We start from the raw sequence: 17,821 nt of genomic DNA, 5'->3' as shown, positions 1-17,821 counted from the left end.
AGCGGGCCGGAAGCGGCGACGGCGGAAGTGCCGGCCGGGAACATAGAGAGGGGGGTTGGGCGGGCGGGAGCGGCGCAGCGCGGAGGTGAGGGGCAGCGCGGTGGGGCCGGGCTGCGGTGGGGGCGTGGGTGGGGGGCGAGCTCCGGCCGTGGGCACGGGGGCCCCCCTCTGCGGGCTGCAGCCCCGCTCTGGGGTGCGGCAAGAGACCCTGTTGTGGGGCAGGGAGCCGCCGTGGGGCAGAGGCCCACGCTGTGGGGCTGAAGCCTTGTTATGGGAGCGGGGGACACTTGTTCTGGGCAGGTGTGGGAGGGGGAGCCTTGCTGCGGGGACAGCTCTGTTACCGAGGAGGTGGGGGGGACCCTGTTTTAGGGAGCAGATCGTGCTGCAGTGTCAGATCCTGTCCGAGATGTGGGGCCAGACGCTGTTATGGGCCGTGGAAAGCAGGCTGTGCCGTGGGGTAAGCCCCTGACTCGGGGTAGGGTCAGAGCTTGCTAGAGTTTTGACTCCCCTGTCCCTCGGGGGTGGGGGGGGGAGGTATCCCCTCTACCTGGCAGACCCTTGCTGGGCAGCTGGAGAGAGTTCAGGCCCCCTAAGTGCAGCATCAGTGCCCCTTGCCCAGCGCTGAGGGTGGGATGTTTAAAGAGCTTTGACTGGAGTGAGCAAGTGAAGTGCAACCTTCAGCTGTACAATAAGCCTCCTCCCTTTCACCTCCCTTTAGTTCACCATGAAACCAAATACCTTCCTAAAACAGCTGAGCAAAGGAGGGCTTTGGAGGTCATGTCCCAGCCTGAACCCTCTGGTTCAAGATGCACAAGCCACCACTTGTTGTGAGGTCCATGCAGCTGGCCTGACAGTCCTGACATGAAGGTGCTGCTTCCTCCTCTGCTGCATGCTAGTTGCCAGCAGCAAAGAACATGCTATCAGGCTTGGCCTGTGGATGCGTTTCAGCTTGTTGAGGCAGTAAACCGTAAATAGTTGCAGTGCTCAGTGATTTCCAGCTGTCTAAAGAACAAGACAGTGTAAAACTTGAGGCTTGGTATCTGGACTGGAAGAAGCAGTAGATGCTCCAGTAGACCAGCTCCTGGCTGCTTCCTGTCTGCATTTTAGCATCCCCGTGCTGTGCAAAAAGGGAGGAGGTTCCTGCAGCCAGTCCCTCATAACAGGCTAAGCCGATAGCTCTGTATTCAGGATCAAATTGACTCTCCCCAGCTCTGAAAAATCTGCAGTAAGTGGTGAGGACTGAGCTTGTGACCTGTGCCCAGAAGGAGTCAGGCTTGTGGTCAGCATAGTCTGGGGGGACTGAATGCCAGGGGCAGCTGTGCTTTGCTGTTAACAGCTACGGCTACGGGGAGGCTTCTCCAGTTTGCAGCAGCATCTGATCAAGCTGTAGCAGCACCACAGCACAGCCTGCCGCTCTTCCAGTTAGTGCCAGTGCAGCTGTTGGGGTGACTGTGCTGGGAGCCTGCTCAGACAGCTGAGCCTGTTGAAAAATACTCTCTCTTCCCACTTCTCTGGGAGAAATGTTACCTCTGTGGTTTTTTGCTGCCTTGAAGAGTCCAAAGCAGAGCTATTTTGAAATGCAGAAACCTCCTTGTCTGGGGCTGTCTGCAGTTTCTAGTGTTTTTTATTGTGCTGAATGTTACATGTTAAAGGTTTTCTCTGTATCGAAATGAGGTTTGTTTTCTCTAAGGGAAAGTGTAGATGTGGGTGAATTCAAGCGCACCAAGGCACATTTCCCTTTGAGAACATAGCCGTGATAAAGGCTGGGCAATTGTGGGCTGGCCAGTATGTCCCCCCCTGCAGTATTTCATTGCTCCTTCATTCAGTCCTTTCGCCTCTCTGTCTCTTTTCACACAGGTTTGTTTCCAGATCACAGAGACGATGCTGTTGAAAGGAACTGCTTAACCCCCCACAATGCCCTTTTCTGACTTTGTCTTAGCACTGAAAGACAACCCGTACTTTGGGGCTGGGTTTGGCCTCGTAGGGGTGGGCACAGCCCTGGCGTTAGCCCGGAAGGGGGCTCAGTTTGGACTGGTGGCTTTCAGACGCCATTACATGATCACCTTGGAGGTGCCCAGCAAGGATAAGAGCTACCACTGGCTGCTGAACTGGATCTCACACCATGCCAAGCACACGCAGCACCTGAGTGTTGAGACATCATACCTGCAGCATGAAAGCGGGCGCGTCAGTACCAAGTTCGACTTTGTCCCCAGCCCTGGGAACCATTTCATCTGGTAAGGGAGGGCAAGGGAAGAAGAAGAGCAGTCTGGGGACTGGCCAGTGTTTTAGCAAGAACACTCTAATCTGTGGGGCCCATGTGGGCAACGGAGAGAATCCTGCCACTTTCCTGTGTCCAGGTTAGGACAAGATGAGAAGCCCGTATTTGCCAGATGAACTGATTTCTTTACCTGAGATGAATGTGCCCCTTGACATATGATCTAAGCTATGCCCTCCAGCTGGGCTCAGCTGATCAGTAACAGATCCCTGGATGTAGCCAGTCCTGTTGTGCCAAGTCCACTTTGGACACGCTGGTTTTGAGATCCCCTGCTGAGCCTGACCCTGCTGTGCCTGCTTTGGGGACAGGGAGGACAGTACTGGCCTGTCTGTCTGGGAAATGAAAGGCAGAAGCTGAAACTTGCATTCAATTGAGCATGGAGGGTGAGCTGTGGCTTGCAGCTGGAGGCGAGTGCAGAGAGGTCTGCTCTGGCCTAGCTCCCCCCAACCTCATCTTCCTGCTCCAGGTATCGGAGGAAGTGGATTCGCATTGAGCGGAACCGGGAGAAGCAGATGATCGACCTGCACACTGGGACCCCTTGGGAGTCTGTCACCTTCACTGCTTTGGGCACCAACCGGGAGATCTTCTTCAACATCCTCCAGGAAGGTCTGTAGGGTAGCACTGTGGGGCCCTGCGAGGAGCAGTCTGCTCTCTGGAGACACCTGGTGCTTCAGAGATCCCTTTCCCTGCCAACCATCTCCTCTGCCTCTCTTTGCAGCCCGGGAGCTGGCTCTGCAGCAGCAGGAGGGAAGGACGATCATGTACACGGCCATGGGAGCAGAGTGGCGGCAGTTCGGCTTCCCCCGTCGCCGCCGCCCCCTCAGCTCCGTGGTACTGGAGGAAGGTGTGTCGGAGAGGCTGGTCCAGGACGTGAAGGAGTTCATCGAGAACCCCAAGTGGTACAGCGAGAGAGGCAAGGCTCTGGCGCAGCATCCTCCCTGCTGTGCCCAGCAAGGCTCCTCACCCCTCTGCAGCCATGGCTGTGGGGAACTGTCCCACACACATCCTGCTAACTGAGCTGAGGTGTAGAGGTTAGGCCTGGATCTGCAAAGGGGCAAATCTCCCTCAGTTCAGTGGGAGTCAGGCCTCAGGGCTCAGACATACAGTTAAGATTCAGAGGTGCTGCTCATGCTCTGCATTCTCCCCGCCCTGCAAACCTGTCCTGGTGAAACTTGAGAGGATATGTTATCTTGTCTTTGCTGCAGCTGAGGGCTTCTTTACCACAGCCTTGCTGCTTTGCAAGAGTCCTTTGTATGTCTGACCCTGGGCACAAAGCTGTGCTCTCACCCCTGCTGTGTTCAGGCTTTACCAACTCTGCTGGTCTTTGCCCTGGTCCTGCCTTGGTGAAGAGCCCTTAATGTAGATAAGCACAGAGGAGAAAGGAAGGAGCGGGCGCTAACAAGGGCCAAATCTAGCGTGTGCTGAGGCTGTTGCTTACATGTATTTCTGCAGTTTCTCAGCCCTCGGCTGCTGTGCCTGCTACAGTCCCATCTCGTAGCACTTCCCACCCTCCTGCTTCTTGGCCCGTCTCTGAGGACAGAGAGGGCTCCATTAACCTTTCGTCCAGCTCTTTGGGCATCCTGCCGTGTATTGCAACTAAACAGACTCCTGGGAGGAGGCTTTTCCTGAGCAGATTCTCCAGCCTCCAATCTCAGGAGCCGCGATGAGCCATGGAGTTCATTGCTCCTGTGATGCGGCTGTGGGGAGGGGCAGGATGCCCGTGGTCCTTCCTGGCGGACAGCTGGAGAGAGATTTCTGTCTCTCTTGCCTTCCCCTGCTGGCATCCTCCATGCATGCTCAGCATAGCCCTCGTGGCGCTCTGCGGAAGAGAGCTCAGAGCATCCAGCTTGCCTTGTCTGTGCAGCCAGGGGAGGAAATTCCCCCTTTCCTTTGAGCGGTTCTCACCCATGGGCTGTTGGTGCCCCTAAAGGGAGGCTTTGAGCCTGGAGCAGCTGATCTGACTGTGAAGATGCCTTAGTTGATGTTGGTGCCTCAGGTCTGTGTGGGCAGGTAGTCAGCCCCAGTGATGAGGACTGGGTAATTAGTTGGGGCAGATCCTTTTGAAGCAGTATTCTCCAAAACATGGTTCATGGAAACCACATTACTGCTGGCCGCAGAACAGCCACAACCCAGGTTCCTTGCTCAGGGTTGTTACCTGTGGCTCGTTGGGGACAGTTGGATGGACTGTATTTGAGGCCTTGTGCTGGTTCCTAAAAGGACGCTGTCTCCCTAGGGATCCCATACCGAAGAGGCTACCTGTTGTACGGTCCACCCGGCTGTGGGAAGAGCAGCTTCATGTGAGTATTGCTGGCTGGGTAACAGTGGCTTTCCTGCCGGCTGCCTGCTCTGGGATGCAGCAGTTGATGAGGGTGTGTGGTTGGGTTTGGGTTTGAAATGCAGCAATGCACTGCCCAGGAATGTGCGTTAGAGGGCTGCGTCTCCCGCACTGTGCCCGGCATAAGTGTTTGCATTGCTGGCACTGTTACCAGCTCAGGGTGATGGCACTTCTCCGCACCCTTGCTTGGCGCAGCCCTGCATAACAACAGCGTGCCAAGCAGGCTGATCTGGCAGCGGGGCTTGCACCCACCACCCATATCTGATCCCCACCAGGGGGAGGAGGTCTGTGCCCTCCGCCCTGTGCTGCTGGGCGGGGAGACCTTGTTCTCCACCTTTCCTCTGCCTCTCTCTGCTCAGGGAGAATCTCTTGCCCTGATTCACCCCTGTGGTTTGTGTCTTTCCCAGCACAGCCCTGGCCGGGGAGCTGCAATACAGTATCTGCCTGCTGAGCCTCAGCGACCGCAGCCTCTCTGATGACCGGCTCAATCACCTCCTGAGCGTGGCACCACAGCAGAGCATCATCCTTCTGGAGGATGTGGACGCTGCCTTCGTCAGTCGGGACCTTGCTGCTGAGAGTGAGCCTGATCCTGGGCTGGGCAGCGGGAGGGAGATTGGCCAGCTGTGCTGGGAGATGGTTTGGGCTCTGGGCTCCTTGCAGCTGCACCAGTTCCTGGGGCCTAGTTCAGCAGAGATCAGGAGCGGGTAGCTGCCTTGATCCTCATGGCCCAAAATGGACCTCACCCAGTTTTGGCTGGGCTATATAATAGGAGCTTTTGGGTCCCTTGTCCTAGTAGTACCTCAGGCAAAGGCATTTGTCCTGCTGAGCTCTTCTCAGCGTGACAGAGGGGACAGCTTTCCCCCTCATTCTCCTTTTGGATTCCCTGGGGGGCCTGTGGACAGGGAAGGTGTATGGGCTCTCAGCCAGGGAGAGCACTTGGCTTAAGATGCCACATCTTGGCAAGCTGTGGTGAGCCTTAGGCCATGGGGAGGTGGCTCACAAGACCGTCCTGGGTGAGTGTCTGGCAGATGGGATCTGAGACATGTCTGTCCCCAGACCCTGCTGTGTACCAAGGCATGGGGCGTCTGACCTTCAGCGGCCTCCTCAACGCCCTGGATGGCGTGGCCTCCACAGAGGCCAGGATTGTCTTCATGACCACCAACTACGTGGACAGGTGAGAGCTGCATTATCAGGCAGAGTGGGAAAGGTGGCATGGGGGAAAACTTACTCCCTTGGAGCCCTTTTCATGGGCTTTGTGGAGCGTTATTTGCGCCCTCCAGTGTGAGGTTTGGTGGTTCGTTGGCCAAATAGCAGGTTTTCGCAATCCTCAGGATGCAGATTCCATGATCCCTAATTGCCCCCTTTGCTGGGCCCTCTGATGCTCACTTGCTGTTCAGACCATATTATAGTGGTTCCTCCCTTCAGGAGAGATGCCAGCTTACGCATGCAGGGGTCTGTGGGGTTTGGAGTTATATGCCATGGGCAAAAAGCTGGCACCATGCGCTGCCTGTTCAGTCAACAGCATGTAGCCTTGGCTCCTGGCACCCTTGCTGCGCTCAGCAACCTGGTTCGTGTGTTTGCCAGAGGCTGTGTTGCAGCGGACTTGGCTCAGTCCAAACCAAATTGGCCTAGGTTGTCTGGTATGTTCAGAGGGTGCCATGGGACACCGATGGGCAGAGCTGGCTCCCAGGACAAGCTTGTCCTCCCCAGCAGCCAGCCCTTCCCAGCTCTCTCCCCTCTTTTGGGTCCATCCTCCCCACCCCAACCGTCAGGGACAAACCTGTTCCCCACCTTTGCCATCCCAGAGCACACAGGACCTGGCAGATAGGATGCCATGATCCTATACTAGCATGTCCTAGCGTGGAGAGGGCTTTCTGCTGGACTTGTCCTGCAGAGTCAGTTTAATTAAGTTTTCAAGTTACCCTTTGGCTTTTGAGCAGTTCTCCAGGGTAAGAGGTTACCCTTCAGTGGGGCAAAACAAAGCCTGGCCAGAGAGGGCAGGCAGTGATGCTCCTCTGGACCGGCTGGTAGAGCAGGGCCAGGACATCGCTTACTTCTCTGTGCTTCTCGACAGGCTGGACCCAGCCCTGGTGCGGCCCGGGCGCGTGGATCTCAAGCAGTACGTGGGCCATTGTTCCCGCTGGCAGCTTGCCTGCATGTTCCAGCGCTTCTATCCTGAGCAGCCCCCGGCTGCAGCTGAGTGTTTTGCACAGGAGGCACTGGCAGTCTCCGATCAGATCAGCGCTGCCCAGGTGCAGGGCCACTTCATGCTCTACAAGACAGACCCCAGAGGAGCCATTGAAAATATACACTCCATCCTGCTGTGACCACGGATGTGCCCTGCTCTGCCACTCTGTGAGGCCTGAGAACTTCTGGGGCAAGGACTTGACCATCCTGGGGATACTGTGGAGCTGCCCAGGCACACAGGCCAGGTCTCTTGTTCATCTCTACCTCACCAAGGCCTTGGCTTTTTATTAAAACATACAGAGAGTCGGAGGTGCCAGTCCTGCAGCAGGGTAATGGGATCGGCTCTTGCTGCTCCCTGACTTTGGTGTTAATACGTTGGCCCCACTCACCAGAGAGCCTTGTGCTGGGATTGTTGTAATCTGCCAAGGCTTCTGGATGTGAAACCATGGCAAGTCAATCCCTTTGACTGGCGTTTTCCTGAGGCAAGACATTGTGATGCTACCGTGCTGAAGAGAGCTGCAGATAGGAGAGGTCTGTAAGGAGAGGTCTTCAGCAGAATAGTCTGCGCTGTCTTGTGAATGTCCTCTGTGAAACGTACAACGTGGCTCTTTGCTCTCGGGTCCTGTCTGCTTTTGTGCGCGTGCCACTAAGTGACAATGTTGTTCCCTTGCTTGTTAGTTGCCCCGTGGTCCAGATCCTGGCCCAAAGCCCTTCCAACCTCGACAGGTGGGAGCAGCACTGCTCCAGGCGCTTCTTGGGGCTGTCCAAGTCCTGAATCCCTGCTCCAGAGGGCGTTTGCCTTGTCCCCAGGGGCCGTGTTTCTAAGGGTGCAGTTCCTAGTGTAACAGTGGACTGGTGCTGGAAGGAAAGATCAAGCCAAAGGATCGATTGGGTCTCTGGGTCCTTGGGTCCTCCTGGGACCATCTTGTTCTCTGAGGGTTGACTGCCAGCAAGGCTGTTAGGATGGTGCTGCACCCAGTAACCTGTGCAGACCCTGTGCCCTTTCAGAGGGGATTTGGTTGACCTGTGCTGCTGATTTGAGTTTTGTCTCTTCCTCCAGCACAGGGCTGCTGCCAGCCTGGCCCTGGTGGTGTGCTTGAGTGTGCTTTGTGTTTAAAGCTGAGCAAAGTCTGTGAGCCTCAAAATCTGCTGTGCCAGAGGGCAAGGGAGGGTTTGGCACAGTCAGTACTGCAAATCCAGAGCTCTTTCAGGAAAAGAGAAACAACTCCCAAGAGACAGCTTGTTCTCCCTCAGGCTGCTGGCTGTGGTACCAACAGGGTACCAGTTGCATGGGCTTCCTTCCCTGGGTGGGCATGGTTTGCTAGCAACCCCCCCAGAGAAGGTGGTGGGGGAAGATACGGGGCCCTGAAACGCGATCTGGGAGGGGAGGCCTCATCCAGGCAGCCTGTGCGGCTCCTTCTCAATGCCACATTGCTGGGGGAGGTCAGTGCACACGCTCACATGGGAAGAGCCAGCCTGAGTGTCTTCTCTCCCCAGTTCCCATTTCAAAGTCCTTTTACCTCGCTTTCCATGGCCTGGTTTCGGCGCTCAGTGCTGTAGCGTTGCTGTCACATCCCAGCTGAGCTGGGAGCCAAATGAGGTTTGTAGGGCAGAGGCAGCACTTGCAGAGGAGCCACCAGGGTGGGAAGGGAGCATGGGCTGGGGAGCCACCGTCCACTGCCCGGGAGGCTGCGGCTCGTGGCCTTTTGCTCCCCTGCCACTCAGGGGACGCAGCCCCTGGAGCAAGGGGCCTGCCTGTTCCCAGGCCCAGGCCCCAGCCTGGCAGTGTGTAATGGATTCTGTGACAAAACAAATTTCAGTGGTGTAAAAGTGCCCAGTCTGCAGGCCCAAAATAGTCCATTTGTAACACTCTGGTGGGGGGGGTCCTGGTGCTTCCATCTCTGCTAGTTCCCATGCTGGGGTCCTTTGATGGAGGCTCGCAGGGGGAGGCAGGCTCATGCCGTTACCACCAGGGCTAGCTGACACCGAACAAGAAAGGCTGTGGCACGCAGACACAGGTCAGACTCTAGGGAAGCTGGCTGCAGGCCAAACCTGATCCATTAGGTCTCTGCTCAGCCCTGCTGTTTCTCTGCGGGGCCAGGAGCAAAGTTAAGAGCTTACAGGAGGTACAAAGCGGCCCAGCTGATCCCATCTGGCTGAATTTCAGTGCAAACAAGGCACCGCTTTGATGCAGTCTGAGACTAGCAGAGATGTTTCCACAAGCGATGGCACGCACGTGTGAGTTGTTTCACTGAGGACAATGTCCCACAGCTGCACTGGGAACAGCCTCGACCCCAGGAGCCTTGCATGCAGTGTCAGACAGGAAGGAGTTGTGCCAGTTGCGCCTGTCTCCTGCTGGGTGCCTGGGCCCAGCAGTGCTGGGGAGCCTCCAGCAACCAAGTCTGAGCAGGGCTGAAAGGGTTGATCCTGCCACAAGGGAGTTTCCAGTGACTTGGGCTGGCTCCCATGGGTGGTAAAAGGGACAGCGCGTGGAGAGGCAGACCTGGAGCAGTCAGTACCTTTGCCAGTCATAACACAAGCATGAGGATGAACGTGGAGGAGGAGCTCTCTTGGGGACGCACGGACAAGCGGAGACAGGATGGGTGAAGGGCTGGAGAGCACAGAGCCTGGATCTAACACCTCACCCACACTGTTCAGGCCCTACACCCACAGAGTGGAGTTGCACCCAGCCTGGCTGTGAGATGACAAGAGCAGGCTCAAATCAAGCACTGTAGTTTAGACTTGCTCCCCGGAGCACGATGCTGCTGTTGGCAGCTCAAACCCTGTGTTCATCCTTTCCCCAACCACCACCTGCGTTCGCTCAGCTCCTCGCGTGCTGGAGGACAAAACTGGCCATTTAACTCCTGGCAAACAGCAAAGGTATGAGTCAACAGGTGTGTGGTGGCACATGGTAACGATGTGAAGGAGACATGGCCACATAGATCCCCCAGCCCAATGCCACCACATAAGAGCACAGGCAGCAACATCAGTCACTCTGCTTGCTTTTAATAGTGTTATTAATACTACAGACACCACCAGTGCCTTTCCCTCTGGCATCTCTGAGCACTTTTACCAGTTAAGCCTCACAACAGCCCCATTAGATAGGTCAATATTGGCACCCCACCCCAGCACACCAAGTGGTTGGACACCAAGTGAGGACCCTCAGGGCTACTATTCTTCCCCGATCCCAAATCCCCACCCTGGACAAGCATAGGCAAAGGAGCCAGGCAAAGACTCCCTTCCAGAGATCTCTGCCACTCTAGGGTGCGGGAGAGGATGCGTCACGCCAGGATGAAGGCAGGGAGATGACAGCCTCAATGTCTCCCACAGTGCCCCAAAATCCTCTTCGAACCAGGGTCAAGTTCCTCTGCACCTACCAGTCAACTGACTACCAAGGCTTTTTTCTGGAGCTTGTTTTGTTTAACCCAAATTCCTTTCCACACGCAGTTGCAAGATTTTCTCTGCTCCAGGCTGACAGCAGTAAGCCAGAGAGGTGAGAGCCTTTCCCAGATCCCTACACAAATATCCCCTCCCCTCTAACAGGTTTGGCATGTTTGAAATTACCCAGGTCCCTACTCACTGGGATTTCCATGGATACCTTCCCATGCTCCCAGACACATGGCACAACAGCTTTCCAGCTGAGGAGAGACTGAATCTGACTCTGGAGGAAGCAAAGGAGCTTTAGCTAGAGCTGCTGCAAGGAGCAGAGATATTTGTGTTTCTTTCAGGACATGATCAAATCTTTTTTGGAGCACAGGAACTTCACACGTAAAGACAGAAGGCAGCAAAACAGCACCAATGTCAGTTAAAGTTTACACCTTCCCTTTTCACCCAAATGGCTGTTCACCCACAAACAGGCTGGAACAAGAACAGAGCAAGCACTAAAGAAAAAAGTCAGGGCACGTTTCAGAGGGTCAGTGAGTAGGTGTCCAGGGCATACAGTTTGCCTCTCAGATCCACAAGCCCAAGATGTATAGGCTCAGACTGAGGAAAGCAAGAAAAGAAAGCTCACTGGAGCATTAAGGTGCTGGAGATCAGGCTGAAAATAGGCCTATGTTTGAAATTTAAGTAAGGAAGACTTCCCCCCCCCCCCCCCCCCCCCCCAAAACGCCAACCAACCAACCAAACCATCACCCAAACATTAGGCAGTAGGTTAAACCAGCATCATCAGGAAAAGGCTAGGAGGGCAGCGAGCAGAGCAGGCAGTCAGGAGGACCCATTCAGGAAAAGGCTTTTGTGCACTGTTTATGTGAGAAAGGATCTGAAAGGCAAAGTGAGGCAAATGCTCTCCCAGTCTGGAGACAGATGTTGATTTCCTAGTGATTGCATTGGAAGCCTTGGTAAATCCAAAGCATGGTGATTTCTGCACTATTCAAAGAAAGCTCAGCAAGAAGAGGAAGACTGTAATAGCCCCCATAGAGCCAAAAAGGTGCATGCAGGGGCACAAGGCACAAACAAGTGTGAACAAATCAGTGTTATCTGGGTTGACTGGACAGCTTACACCGAGCCAGGCAAAACTGGGAGCAGGAAAGCTCTCCTACCACTCAGGAGTGCCCAGGGGAAGGTCTCTGCCCTGGCTCTGGGTAAGGGGAGACACCAGCACATGGGAAAGAGGGGAAGGGAGCAATACCAGAGACAACACTGGGTGCCAAACAGTTTAAAAAAAAAAAAAAGAGGGCAGAGAATACGAAGGGAACAGGTTTGAAAGAAGACCCAATGCATTAATTTTGTAGCAACGTCCCACTCCAGAGACTTGGGATCTCCCATCATGTCTCTGGAGTTGGACACAGTTTAAATCTGTGAAGCACCAGTAGAAGGAACTGCACCAGGGACATGTTAGTATAAAGAGCGAATCCTCATTTCTTTAAAGCAAGAGCAGCATGAGGAGAAGATGAAAGGAGGTAAGAAAATCCAAAGTACTGGGACCTGTCTTCACTCTGGGCCTCTGTGAGCTCCAAAGGATGGCCTAGGCTTAGAAAGGGACCCTAACAGAAATATACAGGACACAGAACAGAACACTTTCCTAAGTCTCTCCAATGCAGCCACTACTAAAAGGCAGCTGAAGGACAGCGCAGAAGCTCCAGCTAAATTCAGACTTCTTGGGGGAGCAGAAGCCAGCCCAAAGCCTTGTTCATTGGACAGCCCTGACCTGCCAACGTGCTGGCTTAGGCCTAACTTAGCTATCCTGGCTGCAATTTGGAAGCATCCTGTTGTACAAAGGACTTGCCTGGGCTGTCTGGCCAAGCCCATCACCTGAGTGGAGGTCAGGGCTGGGGGAGAAGCAACGTTGTGACAAGAAAGAGCAGGTTGAGAAAATGCTCCAAAAAGCATTTGAGGATGCAGCAAGCTGAGGTCCAGGCTGCTGCTCTAGTACAACCTCACTGCTTAGTGCCACCGTGCTCTACAGGGATGCTCAGTTGCAGGGAAGGTCCTACCGAAACTCTGGCTCTGCTGTGGCAGCATGCTGAGCCCAATCCACGTGCTCTGCAGGCGCTGATGTTTTTGCCAGCTCATGCACGGTGGGTGCTAGTCCCTGGTCAAGGCTTCCCATGCCCTCTGCATCCTCTGAGACCAAGGTTGCCATGACTGTCAGGAGTTAGCTTCTCCAACGCTGGTGACGGCTCACACCAGGCAGCCACGCTAGAACGCTTCACTCTGCGCATATGCCCTAGAGTCATTACCTTGCCCAAGCTGCGCCATGTGCCAACCGCCCCAAGCCATGCGGTGGGAATCCAGGATGGGCCTCCTCCTTTCCAAGGGGCATGGTGTCTGCTTGCTACTGCTCCACCAGAACCTTCACTGTTCTCCCCCAAAACAGCCCTTTCCCTCCCCTAGCCCAGCCCCTCACCAGTCCTGCTAGGAGCCGCTCTCTTTTTCGAGGAGATGGGCTTCTCGACGTCCACCAGGCCTGAACACCCCTCGCCCTCTTGGTGCTCTGGGGTAGGAGCCACGCTCCTGGACCCTGGACCTCTCCCACCTCCCACAATCCCAGGGCCTGTGGTGGCCCTGCCAGCTAGGGGCTGCTCTGTGGTCGCTGCGGTTAAGTGCTGGGTTCTCCTCATTGCCCTGGCACTCAGCCCCCTGCTCCGGGGTCCATCTTCCCACATTGTGGTAATCCTCCTTCAAGTCCAATGTCCCTGTTACCGGTGAGGGGTCTTCAGGGCACAACTCCTTTCTTTCAGCCAGGGCTGCAGCCCTGTTTCTGCTGTGAGGCTTCGGAAACTCCTGGCTGTGCCTCCCACCAGATCTTTGGCTCCTCTCCTCCCTCCGCTCTGGTCTCTGGCTGAAGCCCCTGGACCCCCTGGGGCCATGGAGCAGATGACAGGGTTCCTCTGCCGCTCTCTGCGCATCGCTGCACAACTGCCTGCCCTGGCCTCTGAGGCCCAGCCTCTCCCCTCTGAGCCTCTCTCGCTTGCTCTGTTGCTCCCTGGGCACAGCTGGTCTCTCAGGCTGCCTGGCTTCTGCCCTTGCCTCTGGAGACCTGGCTGGCTCTGGAGCTGAGGGCTGGCAGGGTGGCTGGGGTGAATCCACAGCGCTTGCAGTCGCCTGCGGCTCAGAAGCTGAGGCTGTTTGGCCTGGATCAACTGTAGCTGGAGGCTGAAAGAAAGAAGCCAGTGATGAAGAAAGGGACAGGCAGCCCCATAGCAGATGATAGCACTGGGCCTGGCAGCCCAGGAACGCCCTCACCAGTGCAGAGCTCAGCAGTGCTCTGCCCCCGGGTGCCATACCGCCTGGAGGCTGATGAAGTAACGGTTTCTCTCTGCTTCAGGGTCAATAATGCCCCCCTTCTCTTGCTGCCTCTTGAAGATTAAGCGCAGTTCTTCTTGGTGCTGCAGTGTCTTGGCATCCGGCCTGTATGGCTCCTGAGTGGCAGAGAGCAAGAGGAGGAGGATAAGGGGGATTCTTAACACCTTGCGTGGGTAGGCAGCTAGCAGTAGTGACAGTGACTCCCCAAACCCACCTCTGATCACACAGCATCTGGGTTACCTGCTTCTCCTCACCATATACCAGCCAGGCCTACAGATCTGTGTGAAATCCCTAGATGGAGGCAGAGCGTGCCAGCACAGACCCACTGTTCCCTGTACTGACTGCCCAGGGACCTCCTGCTTCGGAGCGAGATACACGACGGCCAAGGTCGGAGACCACGGAACGCACTGTATGAGCCAGCGTCACTCGCGTGACTCTAATTATATCCCAGTGTGTGCAGGGACACGTTTTAAGTTATTGTCTTTAAGTTATTCTCATTATGTTGCATATGTCATTAAGCTATTCTTTTAGAGCAGAGAGCGCACAAAGAGGTTCCATGAGGGCACTCCCAGCCCCATGGCAGAATCACCTCCCTCCTAGCACATTTGCTCATCCAGGGGGGCAAGACTGATGACACTACACATCTTTGCCTCTGTCCCACAGGACAGTGTTATTTACACAGGCAGATTTAACCATAGGCCCTTTTCTTCCCTCTGTCCTATCATCCTTGAAGCTGGATTCTCTATGGCAAGGCCCCTCCCCGTGGCAGAGGAGCTGCCCTCTAAGATGTGCACATTAGACAGAGTTTGTTCTTTTGTCTGTTTTCCTAGAGTCACTGGCAGGGCACGTGAACAGGCCTCGTCAACAGGCTCCCTTCCCAGGACTTGGTGGCTGTGCAGACACATCTTGGCTTCTCTGTACACATCTGTACACGAGGAAAACAGGATACAGCATCTCCTTTCATGGTTCAGTGCTAAACAACTAAACCTGCGCTTTGCAGACATGTCAAACAGACAGGAGACACCCTGCTAGATTCTGTGAACTACCCTTTAGATAGACTGTCTGGGAAGATATAAAGGGCTGCAGCACATGCTCATTTGTTCACCTTAACACTTGAGTTCAAGCTACCCAGAGAGCAGACACAGCTGGGCACATGCAGAGAGCAGACACAGCTGGGCAAATGAGACCCCATCTCTTACCAGCGGGTGCTGCGGGGGCGGTGCTGCCTTCAGAGCACAGAGATCATAGACAAGGGTTTCCCGACAGACAGGGCACTGCACACCGACTTCCTGCAAGGAGGGGAGCGTTGATACCAACCCCAGGCTCTGACCCAGCCCACGCACTTCCAGATAATCCCCTTCCTGGAAGGGAAACAGGGTGGCCTTCTTCAGCTGACCACGAGCACTCTTCTGCCAGAGCATGGCGATTATAGCACTTTGAAAATAGCCTAGCCTGGCTGACTGCTACAAACACAGGTTACGTTTATCTTGCACCACTGGGAGTCTTGTAAACTCCTAGAGTTAGAGGGCTAGGGAAGGAGCTCACCTTTCACGTGAAAAAGTTTCCAACTTTTATGGTTTCAGAATTCCAAGAATGTAACAAACCCCCCGATTCCTCATATACTGGGCACTGACCCAGAAATACAGTAAACTAACTGCTGAAGTACTAAAAAAAATCATACAGTAATTTTGGTCAGAAAGGGCCCCTGGAAGTCACTTGGTCCAATCCCCACTCTGATTTCTGGCCAGGGGCATGACACTGACCATGCTGCACAAGGCTGCTGGCCCACACTAGCCCTTGCTCCACATCCCCAAGAGCTGTGACACAGAAGTCATGGGGGCCTACGCAGGGGTCCATGGAAGGAAGCCCAGGGCCCAATACCTGTTTGGGGGAAGGTGCCAGGTGCTGCTCCCTCTCCTCCTGCTGCATGAGGACCTCCTCTTCCATGTGCTGGGCATAGCGGGCCAGGCAGTGGGAGTGGAAGTAGTGGTAGCACTGGGTCTTTGTGAAGGCTTCTCTCTCCTGTAGAGGAGAGAGAGCAGCTTTAAAGGGTTTCTGAGCACAGGGCTGTGTGGCCTCCCCAGCTGAGGTGGGTTGTCACTCCAGTGTCAGCACTGGCAGCAGGACACTAGTGTTATTGCTGGCACTGAGCCACATAACCTTTTCCATTGGGCTCCATCTCATCCTCAGTTCTTACAGGGAAACTGCACCCTATTCTGCGAGTCAGAAACACTCCTAATGCCAAGCTGCAAGGTTTTTGTGACTGTTTTCTCTGCATCTCTTCCCACCTGATGCATTGTCCCTCCTAGACAGGAATCACCTCTCTTTGCAGGCTGGACAACACAGCTCCTCTGTCCCCTTAGACCTCAGCACTTGCACAAATACATTTCCGTCTCTTCTGACTGCCTGGGCCATGAACTCCAGGAGAGGTTTCACCAACACAGGGAAACAGAGACACGCCAGCAGCTATGCCCAGACCTCATTCACTTTCTTAAGAGACTCTCTGACATCACTCACCATCCCTACACCCCATTTCTGTAGAAACTTATCTCCAGGCTGACATGGAGGCCAAAATACATTGCCTTAGGATGGTACCTGCTAAATAACATTGCCTACAGATCAGAGGGACAGGGGCTGAGACACACATTCCTACCTGGAATCCGTAGAGGCAGATCACACACTGGCCATGGGGAATGTTGTTGTCAGTGAGAATCTCCTTCCCCTTCTGCGGGAGGGGAAAAGCGAACGCTTTACTCAGTGGCCTCCTATGGGCCCAGGCTCAAGGCCATCCCACCCGCAGGAAGTCAGTCAGGGGAACAGTGTCAATGGCTGGCCACCCACCCAAACTCCCCTAACTCTCACCTCAATCAGCTCGTATAGCACCTCTGTCCCCAGTCTGGCTTCAGCAACATGTCCCAGGGTCTGTGAAATCCTAAAGCAAAGAAGCAGAAACACTTAATAGGAGTTTAGACCCACTTTGTACTCTCCCACATACCTAGTACTTCACCATGATGGCAGGTGGAAGAAAGACTAATCACACAGGAAAGCACTGGGCTTCAGGCTTTACCTAAAACACTAGACAGGCACATGTGAAAATACATATCCATGTGCTTTCCTAGCACCTCACAACGTTTGTCCTCAGAGAAGGTGCATGAGCAGGTTTGCAAACTGCTCTGACTTGAGCTCACCCAGAAGCCCTTCCGTTCTGATGATGCTCAGGCTCCGTTTTCTGACAGAGTGATCCCTAAGGCAGGTCCAGCAGGGTTCTGTGCTGCCAGCAGATACTGGACTCTTTCTAAGCACATCCCATTGCGCTAAGGACAGGAGCACAAAGGCAACAAGAGGCTGCCCGAGCACTGGGACTCAGTCCAGTCCCATCTCTGCCAAAGCAGGACCAACACCTTCAAGGGCCTAAGAGATTTACATTACGTTTCACTGCAGACCACAGTAGAACAACACATCTAGAGACTTAATCCATCACTGCCAAATTCAGTGTCAGTGGTTCTCACATGATTTAAGACAAGACTTAGTGGCCAGTAACCACTTCTGGGTTAGGGGAGCCACAAGAACTTGGGAAGAGACTTTCCAGCACTAAAATGCCACCAGTTGTCTCCCTCCCATCTCTCCAGAGCAGAAGTTTGTCCTCTTCCTGTCCTTCCCCTCTCCCCCAGCACTCACTTTTGAATTTGCTCATCTGACAGCCCCCGTGGGTTCCTGATGGCGATTTCTGGAGCTTTGTCGGGATACTGGAAAACACAAAAACAAGACGAAACGCGCACAGGCGAGGAATGGGGCGGTGCGGGGGCCGGCGGCGGGCGCCAGCGCCAGCGGCGGCAGGGCCGGGCCCTACCTGCGGGGGCACGGAGAGCACCAGGGTGAAGCGCACGTACTGCGAGTCCTGGTCCTCGGCCGTGGCCGGGTGCAGGGTGATGCAGATCTCCCAGGGCTCCGACCTGCGGGGGCAGGGGCTGAGGTGAGGGTCGGGGCGCCGCCGCGGGGCCCGGCCCGGCCCGCGCTACGGTACCTGCTGCCGCCGCGGGCCACGCGCAGCTCCTCCAGGTAGATGGACTCCAGCACCTCCACCTCCGACGGCAGCGCCCTGCGGGGGGACGGGCGTGAGGCGGAGGCGGCGGCGGCGGCCCCGGGGGGCCCCGGCCGCCCCGTGGGGGAAGGGGAGGAGAAGGGGAGGGAAGGGGCCGCCGGCGCCGCCGTTACCAGTCGGCCGCCGGCGCCGCCTCCTCGCCGGCCGCCGCCATCTTGCCGCGCGCCCCGGAAGC

The 17,821-nt window shown here is 55.4% G+C and overlaps 2 protein-coding genes across 4 annotated transcripts; one reads left to right on the top strand and one right to left on the bottom strand.

Moving 5' to 3' along the window:
* Positions 1-3: 3 nt before the first annotated feature.
* On the top strand, positions 4-7,409 carry BCS1L (BCS1 homolog, ubiquinol-cytochrome c reductase complex chaperone). Of its 2 annotated transcripts, none has more exons than XM_068948906.1 (8): positions 4-85; positions 1,858-2,234; positions 2,742-2,881; positions 2,994-3,188; positions 4,509-4,572; positions 5,018-5,187; positions 5,667-5,784; positions 6,685-7,409. In XM_068948906.1, exons 2-8 carry the CDS (start codon positions 1,915-1,917, stop codon positions 6,935-6,937), a joined length of 1,260 nt encoding a protein of 419 aa, XP_068805007.1. In that variant the 5' UTR covers positions 4-85; positions 1,858-1,914; the 3' UTR covers positions 6,938-7,409. The 2 variants fall into 2 exon arrangements, with proteins under 2 accessions (XP_068805007.1, XP_068805008.1); XM_068948907.1 differs by lacking the exon at positions 4-85 and adding an exon at positions 313-457.
* A 2,374-nt stretch (positions 7,410-9,783) lies between these two features.
* Positions 9,784-17,820, bottom strand: RNF25 (ring finger protein 25). Of its 2 annotated transcripts, none has more exons than XM_068948901.1 (10): positions 17,760-17,820; positions 17,569-17,643; positions 17,395-17,497; positions 17,223-17,290; positions 16,407-16,476; positions 16,198-16,269; positions 15,426-15,566; positions 14,744-14,905; positions 13,526-13,660; positions 9,784-13,394 (listed from the first exon to the last, which is right to left on the bottom strand). In XM_068948901.1, exons 1-10 carry the CDS (start codon positions 17,798-17,800, stop codon positions 12,654-12,656), a joined length of 1,608 nt encoding a protein of 535 aa, XP_068805002.1. In that variant the 5' UTR covers positions 17,801-17,820; the 3' UTR covers positions 9,784-12,653. The 2 variants fall into 2 exon arrangements, with proteins under 2 accessions (XP_068805002.1, XP_068805003.1); XM_068948902.1 differs by having other exon boundaries at positions 14,744-14,833.
* Between the last annotated feature and the right edge of the window lies 1 nt (position 17,821).

This window comes from Struthio camelus, chromosome 6, assembly GCF_040807025.1.
Source record: "Struthio camelus isolate bStrCam1 chromosome 6, bStrCam1.hap1, whole genome shotgun sequence".
NCBI lineage: Eukaryota > Metazoa > Chordata > Aves > Struthioniformes > Struthionidae > Struthio > Struthio camelus.
The sequence above is the reverse complement of the archived record's forward strand: the minus strand, read 5'-3'. Positions and strand labels throughout refer to the sequence as shown.

What these genes read in the sequence shown, in the direction of transcription:
- RNF25 (XM_068948901.1), bottom strand. Translation starts at nt 17,800, where the DNA reads ATGGCGGCGGCCGGCGAGGAGGCGGCGCCGGCGGCCGACTG. An exon ending in GCGGCGCCGGCGGCCGACTG is followed by an intron (nt 17,644 to 17,759) that starts GTAACGGCGGCG and finishes GTCCCCCCGCAG; the next exon opens with GGCGCTGCCGTCGGAGGTGG. An exon ending in TCAGATGAGCAAATTCAAAA is followed by an intron (nt 16,477 to 17,222) that starts GTGAGTGCTGGG and finishes TCTTTGCTTTAG; the next exon opens with GATTTCACAGACCCTGGGAC.
- BCS1L (XM_068948906.1), top strand. Translation starts at nt 1,915, where the DNA reads ATGCCCTTTTCTGACTTTGTCTTAGCACTGAAAGACAACCCGTACTTT. An exon ending in CCTGGGAACCATTTCATCTG is followed by an intron (nt 2,235 to 2,741) that starts GTAAGGGAGGGC and finishes TTCCTGCTCCAG; the next exon opens with GTATCGGAGGAAGTGGATTC. An exon ending in TCGGGACCTTGCTGCTGAGA is followed by an intron (nt 5,188 to 5,666) that starts GTGAGCCTGATC and finishes GTCTGTCCCCAG; the next exon opens with ACCCTGCTGTGTACCAAGGC.